Genomic DNA, 9,898 nt, shown 5'->3' with positions numbered 1-9,898 from the left:
TACGGTGATTGATAGACTACTGCGACGATATCAGGACATGTGAATAAATAACCATCCGTACTAGTTGATCTTGCTTACGTGATCATCTCGGTGAGCATTTCTCCACAGGACGACACCGTACTTGACCACGGAAGAGCTCCAATTCTACGAGGAAGGGAACACGGTCTTCCACGACCGTTGCCGCTCTCCCTCGTAGAATCAAAGCTCCTCCTTGACGTCCGTTACCGCTCGGCAGAGAACGTGCTCGCCGAGATGAACACGGTCCACAAGTTCAACTAGCTACTTTAACCTTATTTCATGTAAATATGCAAGCTTGAAGTGATTTTGAGCTCAAATTGCTTACAAATGAAAAAAAAACCAAAATAAAGAACCATATATATATAGTGAACAAAATGAGATAAGACAATGGTGAAAAATGAGAGTATGAGATTGGTAACCTTTACAACTGAAGAATCGACGGAGGAATCGAAGAAATCGATGGAGGAATCGAATAATGGATGGAGGAACAATGGAGGGAGGGAGGAAGCAAGAACACTACTGCAGTGAGCTTCAAAATGTGCTGAGCTCGGGCTCGGGGAGGAAGGAGGAGACGGCCGGGATATAAAGGGGGACCTTTAGTCCCGGCTGGTGGCTCCAACCGGGACTAAAGGTAACTTTCCAACCCCAGGCGCAGCCACGGCCCGGGAGTAGACCTTTACTCCCGGTTGGAGCCCCCAACCGGGAGTAAAAGTATACCTTTAGTCCCGGTTGGTGGCTCCAACTGGGACTAAAGGTCCCTGCCACCTCTGTCTGGCGCAGTAGCCGTTGGGGCAGGGACCTTTAGTCCCGGTTGGAGACACCAACCGGGACTAAAGGTATTTCTAATCCCGGGCGCAAAAAATTCCGGGACTAGAGCCCATTTTGGCCGAGGATCAAAGGCCTGTTCTCTACTAGTGCCATCAATTGTGTAGGGTAAACATGTCCTTAGGATGTAACCCGAAATCTCTCTAGAAAGGACTATGCTTCTGCTCTTCTTATGATACTCGCTAAAGGCCCTGAGTGAAATTATATAGTGTGATATGATAATAAGATTCAAGCGTATATATGCAAAATACAAATGTGTTCTACCATTAAAATATAAATGTTACTAGCTTCAATTAATTGTTTAGTATGTCTGTGATGGGTTTGATATGACTTAGTGGCCTCATCCCTCAGTATCTGCTGCACAACCTCACAGGTTCCTGGTCCATAGATAGGTGAGAGGAGAGTTTGTCAGTCACCCTCCAAGGACACCCTATTGATACCAATTGATAACTAAACCCCTCTAAGAGGTAACCTGTGACACCCACACACCCACACACAGTGGCGGAGCCATAGGGTATGCCGGGTATGCACTGGCATACCCTGCAAAACCGGCGGCAAGTAGTATATATATACTATATAATATAGTGTATACGTTGTATTTATAAAAAAGAAAAATAAAATAGCATACCTGGACACCATCGCTTCATGACGGGAGGCCCATGTAACGTGGCCCACTCGGCAAATGAACCCATACGGTATGCGTGCTCTGAGTCTCCGACTCTGTACATGACGTTTCAGTTTCCTAATTTGAGTATGGAGCCACGGAGGAACACACTGTCTACGCCTGACGCCCTGACCGGGTGAGTCGAGTCGGTGCCGCCCTGCTGCCCTGGCCCCTGGTGCCTGCCGGCTGCCGCCCTCCGCCCTGCTCTGAATTGGAGGATCGCCATCTATTTCTTGCACGTTTTGTCTGCAATATTTACGGTAATTTCATCTTTGCTCTTCAAATTTTTATAGAAAATTATTATTTAGCCTTTTGAATGATTGTCTAGTCACTTTCGTTGAGCGAGATATTTTTTTAAAGTTGATGAAAATGACATAGCCAAGACATTCATGTCCCTTCGTAAGCGTCGAATAAACCAGTGAGAAAAATAGCATTGTAAGTCTCTGGTACTCTTTTATGTCTATATTTGAACTATTTATATTGTATTTAGTTGATGGTCTGAATCTAATCCTTGAATTTATCGAATCATATTGAAAAATTTATAATTATTACCGAATTACTAAAATAGATTTATCGAACTGTATATAAAATTTTTTAAGCAGCATACCCTAAGCTAAAATCCTAGATTCACCACTGCCCAGATTCACCACTGCCCACACACGCGCGCGCGCGAAGACAATGGATTCATGCTGCTAGAATGCTTGCAGTATTTTGTCGTTTATGCTCTATGTATACGTAGCCAACAGCTATGATAACGCTGAGAAAATCTCCTAACTACTACGTAATAGAACTTCAAAGGTGGGCAAACTGCGTTTTCAGCACACACCCCGCGCGCCTCTAAATCGAGGCCTCTGTTATTCCACTATTTTCACATACGGCCAGTGGTAGAGCCAGCAACAGGCAACAGATCAAAGGGGTGCTGCACAAATGCATAGGTGCTTGGCAACTGTTGAGCCTTTGCTTAAGCTGCAATTTTATACATGTACAGTATAATTGCATTAGCAGCAAATACAAGTTGCACTATGTCAAATGTGCAATTTCTTTATTTTTATTCTGTAATTCATTTACAATAGAAATATAGCAAATGCATAAGAGATATATTTGTAATTTTAGTTGAGGATTAGTTGAAGATTGCTGAGTGGTGTGGCTATACTTGTCTTATGCAGGAACAGCACAGCAGTCCCAGCAGCAGCTTGGCTGCTGTTTTCAGTTTCGCCCTGAGTTCTAGAAGCTACTGCTCTGCATCTTCGATTTTTCTAAGGAGTTGCTTGTTCGGTTTTCAGATGTGCACCAGCCACTTAGTTGCAATTTTCCATCTCGGTCAGTTTGACAGTATTTCTTCAGGTGGCTAAAATTTTCAGCATTAACAGTCCCTACAAAGTATTGGTCGAGAAACTAGGGTGTGATCGAAATAATTGGTTGAACCCCCAAGTGTTGGACCTACTTCTTATGCACACTGAGCAACCAGGGCAATGCCCTACTGTTGTAGCAAGCACAAGCAACATGCCATCTTTGCCATCCTGAATGTCTTTTGCATGGATCTACATTCTCATAGTCTTTGATATGAGTTGCTATTATTTTTTATTGTTTTTTCAGAAAGTAGATTTGAAAGATTAGGATACTAACCTTTGCTGATGAGGTATGGATCAATTTTCTAGTTCTTCTTGACATTTTCTGTTTTTCTTTGCAATTTGATGTCTCCCTCTTTCCCCTGCCCTGCGTGAGCAGAGCAGAGTAGAGGCTTCCCCACGCAGATCTGTTTTTGTTTGGCTTCTCTTTCAAGTCTTTATATTCCTACGTATTCATGGTTTTGGGCATTTATTATGACTTGCTGCTGTTAAATGGGCTAATTTGTAATTTTAGTTATATTCCTATGTATTCATGGTTTTTGGCTTCTCTTATGGGCTGCTACTGTTAAATTGATCATTTTGTCATTTTAGTTAATGGGCCAACTTTAGTTGCACAGAAATTATACCAAATTTCCTCTACGTGGGCCTTCTTTAAAAATTCATTGTTTTAGAGCCAGACAACAAATGTGTGTTACCTTGTGCTAAAACACTTCTTCTCTGTTGAAAATCATGTTATGCAAGCAACCAACAACTATGTGCTTGCTTGTGCTAAAACATATGGTTTTTCCTCCCTTATGTGTTTTACAGTCAGCAAACACGCTACCTTTTGCTTTCCGTGGATCTGGTGAGGTGCTGTACGGAGGTAGGAGCTGCTAGGCAGCTGTTGCCGGCAGCGGCAGCGGGTTGAGGCGCGGTGTTGGGATGAGGATGAGATGGTGCTTCCGGGCGGTGACGAGCGCCGCTTCCTCCTCCATGTCCAAGGGCGGCGCCGTGGACTGGCCCTGCGGGATGGGCACCGCCCAGTGGAAGCACTGCACCAACGCGGCGAGTAAGGCCGGCACGGCCTGCATGGCGAGGCCCATGCCGGGGCAGGCACGGCGGCCGCTCCCGAACGGTAAGAGCTGCATGTGCTGCCCCTTGGGCTCGACGCCTGCTCCGGCGCCGCCGGGCATGAAACGCTCCGGCCGGAACTCGAGGGGGTCCTCCCACCAGCCCGAGTCGCGGCCGATGGAGAAGATGTTGAAGAAGACGGAGGTCTTGGGCGGGATGACGTAGCCGCGGACGTGCACCGGCTCGATGGTCTCCCGCAGCGCGAACACGGCGGGAGGCTGCAGCCGCAGCGTCTCCTTGAAGACGGCCTGCAGGTTGGGCAGGTGCGGGACGTCCAGCTCCCCGACCAGGCGCGACGCGCCCACCACGGCGTCCAGCTCCGCGCGCAGCTTGTCCATGCAGGCCGGGTGGTTGATGAGGTACGCCAGCATCCACTCCACGCTGGTGGCGGTGGTGTCGGAGCCGGCGGTGAAGATCTCGAGGACGAACGCCTTGATGTTCTCCCGGGTGAGCCTGACCTCGGCGTTCTTGTCCTCCGCCGCGTCCATGAGGATGTCCAGCAGGTCGTTGTTGTTGGTGGTGGTGGTGTTGGTCTCCCCCTGCTCCTGCTGCCGTCTCCGACGCTTCTCCTCCTTGGCCGTGATCATGATCTCCAGCAGCGCGTCGAACTTGTCCCGCACCTCGCGCGTCCTCCGCGTGAGCCCCTGCAGGTCCCAGCCCCGGCAGAGTCCCACGTAGTCCTCGATGTTGAAGGCCCCCACGACCTCGGCGACGCGCTTGGCGCAGTCCATGGCCGCCTCCGTCATGTGGCCCGGCAGCGCGCTGGCCACCATGCGCATGATGGCGTTGTTGGACATGCTGATGAGGTGGCGGCTGACGTCGATGCGCTCACCCCTGGCTGCCGCCTGGCGCGCCGCCCCCAGCACGGCCTCCAGCTCGGCCTCCCGCACGGGGCGCAGCTGGTCGACGGTGCGCGGCCCCAGCAGCTCGGACACGCAGAGGCGCTTCATGAAGCGCCAGTGCGGGCCGTAGGGCGCGAAGACGAAGCCGGCGTCGTCGTAGGCGAGGTGGCGCGTGACGACCGTGATCGGCCGCTCCGAGATGCTGGCCTCGTGCTTGAGGAGGTCCCGTGCGGCGTCCGCGGTGCCGACGACGACGCAGTGCGTGGAGGGGCCGAGGCGGAGGTAGACGAGGGGCCCGTAGCGCGCCACGATGCGGTCCAAGGCCCTGTGCGGCGGCGAGCGGATGAGGTGCAGGTGGCCGATGAGCGGGAGCGCCATCGGCCTCGGGGGCAGCCTGCTGTTACGGTTATTCCATCTCCATCTGGTGATGATGAGGGTGGAGAGCGCGAGGAGGAGGAGGAGGAGGAGCGGGACGCTGGCAGGCAGCAGGGCCACGGGGGCGACAGCTGCTGCTTCCATTTCTGGTCTGCTGGTCTGGGTAGCTAGTTCCGCCGTGCTTAGATTTATAGCAATGGGCTAGTTCCGCCGTGCTTAGATTTATAGCAATGGACGGAGCACACTAGCAGTCGTTGTGCGTGCGGGGACGCCGTTGTTTTATGTTAGACAAGTCGTAACGGTAGTGTCCGTAGCTAACAGTTCGCCGGTCGGCGTCAAGCGAAGTGGAGGAGCTTATGTATTTATTTATTGCTAATAAATAATAAATAATGTTAAAATAAAGTAAGAAATTAAAGGACCAGCAGCGGCGTGGAGGAACGCAAGCCACCCTCTCCCAATCTGCCATCCCAATCATTCAACTGAACTGATGCATGCCCCGTGCTCAACTCTTAATAGATCTGTCCCAGACCCAGTGCCAATCTGCCCAACAACTCGACATCGAAATCGGGGATGGGATTGGGATGGGATTGTCACATACTCGAGGGGTACAACAAGAGGCCATAACAACTTAGCCTTCATAAACAACTGATCTGCATCTTCTAACTCGCCGAACTGACTACCAACCATTTTCATCCGACACCCGGAACTCACTGACCCCCGAAGTAACACATGTGCAACCCATTGAAACAGCAGCATGATCCTGATCCCAAACACACCAAATCTGCTCAAATAGGGGGCTTCCTGGATGACACCCCTCCCAGCACCAACTACTTCTGAAACACAGCTTAGAGGTGGGACCTAACTTGCCTGATGTGACACCGACTACTGCTCGAATAACCTTTAGTCTTAGTTGGTAGATCCAACCGGAACTAAAGGTCCATACCCAATGGCTACTGCAGCAGGCTTTTGCTGCAGGGGACCTTTAGTCCCGGTTGGATCTACCAACCAGGATTAAAGGTTAACTTTTACTCCCGGTTGGTCCCTCCAACCGGGAGTAAAAGTCTACTCCTGGCTGGAGGTTCCGTCTGGGACTAGAAAGGGACATTTAGTCCCGGTTGTTGTCTCCAACCGGGACTAAAGGTCCCCTCCTATATTCCCCTTCTTCATCCCCGAGTTCGAGCCACTTCGAGCTCAGTGTTCTTGCTTCATCGCCGGCCTTTCTTCTTCCTCATCGTCGGTAATCACAAGATTTCTTCGATTTCTCCATCGATTCTTCGGCTCTAAAGGTTACCAACTTTATACTCTCATGTTTCATCAGTAGCATATCTCATTTTGTGGACTAGATATATGTGGTTTTTTATGGTGATTTTTTTTTTATTTGTAAGCCATTTAAGCTCATAATCACTTTAAAGTTTGCATATTTGGATGAAGAAAAGTTAAAGTAGTTATTCAAAACTAGTATTCAACTTTCATTTCTAGCATGCATAGCACACTTCATGGTTTAGAGATATAGAGAATTTTAGAGTTTTTTTTTTAATTTTATTTGTTTATAAAATGAGAAATTTATATTATATTAAAAATAAGTATAGAGAGTAGATGGCAACTGCTTCCGGGTACTCGACCTCTCATCGGGTTCCAAAGCAACTGAGGCCGGACCTCCCTCTCATTGCATGCAGCAAGTGTGAGGAGAAGATTGTGATGGAGTACCGGGTGAGGAAGGAGTGTCTCAACAAGGGCCGTATCTTCTACAAGTGTTCGGATCGCAATGTGAGTTATTTTGTCGCATTTGATGATTATGATTAATTTATACTGATTTTCATGATGATTGTGATTAAAGTTCTAATTTTTTTATTTTAATTTTAGTGGGATGGCACTGGATATTCAGGCTGGTACTGAGAGGAAGAGTTTGTTGAACACGTGCAAAACTCTCTTGCACAGGCGGCTACGGCGGTTGATGAGACAGTGATCCTGCGGAAGAAGCCTATAGATGTTGAACAAACACATGATCTATCTGTTTTAGTTGGGAATGGTCGCGAAATCCTTATGCTGCTGAAGTGCATTTTAGCTTTAGTTTTTTAGTGGTAGTTGGGATTGTCTACATTGTAGCGAGACTTTCATAAATTAATACCTTGTGTGGTGACATGCATGTCGTATAATTAACTAATTATGTTTTAGGTTTTAATATGGTATGTATGTCATGTAATGCAGATGAGCCGGCATTGGATATACAATGCTAATCGCCTCTCCCAAGAGTTTATTGAGGGCGTACATTCTTTCTTACGTGTGGCCGAGGCAAACAAACGCGATGGTTTCATGTGCTGCCCATGTGCCATATATAAGAATTTGAAGGAATATGCTAGCTCAAGGAGTCTTCATTCACACTTGTTGAAGTCGAGTTTCATGCCAAACTATATTTGTTGGACGAAGCACGGAGAAATCAGGGTTATAATAGAAGAAGGTGAAAAAGAACAATGGGACGATGATGACATTATTGCTGAATATGGTGCCTTCAATGATACTGCAATGGGGGAAACTGAAGAAGAGGTAGAGGCAGAAGATGAGCCTGCTGATGATCTTGGTCAGGTCATTTGTGACGCACAAAGAGAATGCGAAAGTGAAAAGGAAAAGATCAAGTTTGAGCGCATGCTAGAGCATCACAAGAAATTGCTATACCCAACTTGTGATGCAGGGCAGAAAAAGTTGGGTACCACACTGAAATTGCTGCAATGGAAGGCAAAGAATGGTGTATCTGACAAGAGATTTTGGGAGTTACTGAAAATCCAAAAGAAGATGCTTCCGAAGGATAATGAATTGCCCGCCACTACGTACGAAGCAAAATAGGTAGTCTGCCCTTTGGGATTAGAAATCCAGAAGATACATGCATGTCCTAATGACTGCATCCTCTACCATGACGAGGAGTACAAGAAGTCAGATGCATGCCCAGTATGTGTAACACCCTCGGTGTTACGTTGTACGGTTCTTGCTAAACATCGCGTGAGCATCATATTTATGTGCATCTGTGTATAACACGAATTATAAATCAATGTTAGTCACTTGAAACATTTTTGCGAAACATGAAACAATGATACACGTCATGTAACTTGATTGAATTTTGTCGAACAAAAATGTATAGAGCGTTTTGCAAACGGCGATGAAGCATGTGCGGTCGAGGACAAGAATAACTCGCTAGTACATCCCGTAGGTCGGATTTGGGATTCGACGTGAAATCGTTCGAATCGACGTCGTTCCGCGTAAGTTTTAAAAAGGTCGACGAAGCCATCTTTGGCAATAATTGTAGAGCGATCGGCTTAGGAAGTGGTACGATATCTGGACTCTGATCGACAGCCCAACGTACCCTCTTGTGCATCGAACAGTTGGTTTGGCCTTTCGAGCATCGTGTACAAGCTTTCAAGCTGCTTTAAAAAGCGTGCACGGCACATGACTGAGCTCTAGGCGCGATCACCACTGGCCTAGCACCGCTGCTGGCTCGCCAGCGCACTGCCGCGCCGGCCATGTCCCGCTGCCACGCCGGCTGCGCCCAATCGCCATCGGCCTCGGGGGCAGCCTGCTGTTACAGTTATTCCATCTCCATCTGGTGATGATGAGGGTGGAGAGCGCGAGGAGGAGGAGGAAGAGCGGGACGCCGGGAGGCAGCAGGGCCACGGGGGCGACAGCTGCTGCTTCCATTTCTGGTCTGCTGGTCTGGGTAGCTAGTTCCGCCGTGCTTAGATTTATAGCAATCAGGGGTGGATCTGCCACCGGGGCTGGGGGGGCTCGAGCCCCCCCTACTGTGGCCGAGCCCCTGGAGCCCCCCCTCACCCCCCCCTAAAAATTTCAGCCATGGGAGGAAGAGAAGGAGGCGCTAGAGGCTAACTGAACTGGAGAACGTCTGAAGGTTGAAGATGAACGTCCTCCACTCGTTCCTGCCCGCCTGGGCCAGCTATTTGGATATTGGGCCGCATTTAATTGGAGGACCCAAGTAGGAGCAAACCGGCCTTTTCTTCACTTCTCTGCTTTCTTGCTTCCTGTTTTCCGAATGGCCGAAGCCAGGCAACTAGCCCGACAGCCCCTAGCCCGTGTAAGCAGTTTTTTTTAAGGATTTCGTTGCTTTGGTCACCCATCGTGCTTAACAGAACTATTGTGTTTACATGAACGTTACCTACTTTGGAATTTCGGATTCGTAATTCCTAAAGTATTAGGCCTAGATACTAATATTACTCTGTTGGTTAGTAATGAAAATTTCATTTACTTCCTCTCGTGATACTTTTTGAGTGTTTATCTAAGCTGTCATGTTAAATTGATTGAAATTGCTATATTTGTTTTGTATGGGACATAATTGAGTTAGGCTGGCTTAGCTCTATGTTTAGTCCAGCCCCCCCTAAATATTTTTTCTGGATCCGCCACTGATAGCAATGGGCTAGTTCCGCCGTGCTTAGATTTATAGCAATGGACGGAGCACACTAGCAGTCGTTGTGCGTGCATGGACGCCGTTGTTTTATGTTAGACAAGTCGTAACGGTAGTGTCCGTAGCTAACAGTTCGCCGGTCGGCGTCAAGCGAAGTGGAGGAGCTTATGTATTTATTTATTGCTAATAAATAATAAATAATGTTAAAATAAAGTAAGAAATTAAAGGACCGGCAGCGGCGTGGAGGAACGCAAGCCACCCTCTCCCAATCTGCCATCCCAATCATTCAACTGAACTGATGCATGCCCCG

General features: G+C 48.2%; 1 protein-coding gene across 1 annotated transcript; it reads right to left on the bottom strand.

Annotated features, from left to right (window-relative positions):
- Window positions 1-1,647: 1,647 nt before the first annotated feature.
- Window positions 1,648-5,369, bottom strand: LOC136544958 (cytochrome P450 93G2-like). Its single transcript, XM_066537015.1, has 2 exons — window positions 3,680-5,369; window positions 1,648-1,753 (listed from the first exon to the last, which is right to left on the bottom strand). Exon 1 carries the CDS (start codon window positions 5,325-5,327, stop codon window positions 3,729-3,731), a length of 1,599 nt encoding a protein of 532 aa, XP_066393112.1. The 5' UTR covers window positions 5,328-5,369; the 3' UTR covers window positions 1,648-1,753; window positions 3,680-3,728.
- Between the last annotated feature and the right edge of the window lie 4,529 nt (window positions 5,370-9,898).

Source organism: Miscanthus floridulus, chromosome 3 (genome assembly GCF_019320115.1).
Source record: "Miscanthus floridulus cultivar M001 chromosome 3, ASM1932011v1, whole genome shotgun sequence".
NCBI classification, from domain to species: Eukaryota; Viridiplantae; Streptophyta; class Magnoliopsida; order Poales; family Poaceae; genus Miscanthus; species Miscanthus floridulus.
Note: the sequence above shows the minus strand (reverse complement) of the source record. Positions and strands in the feature narration are given on the sequence as shown.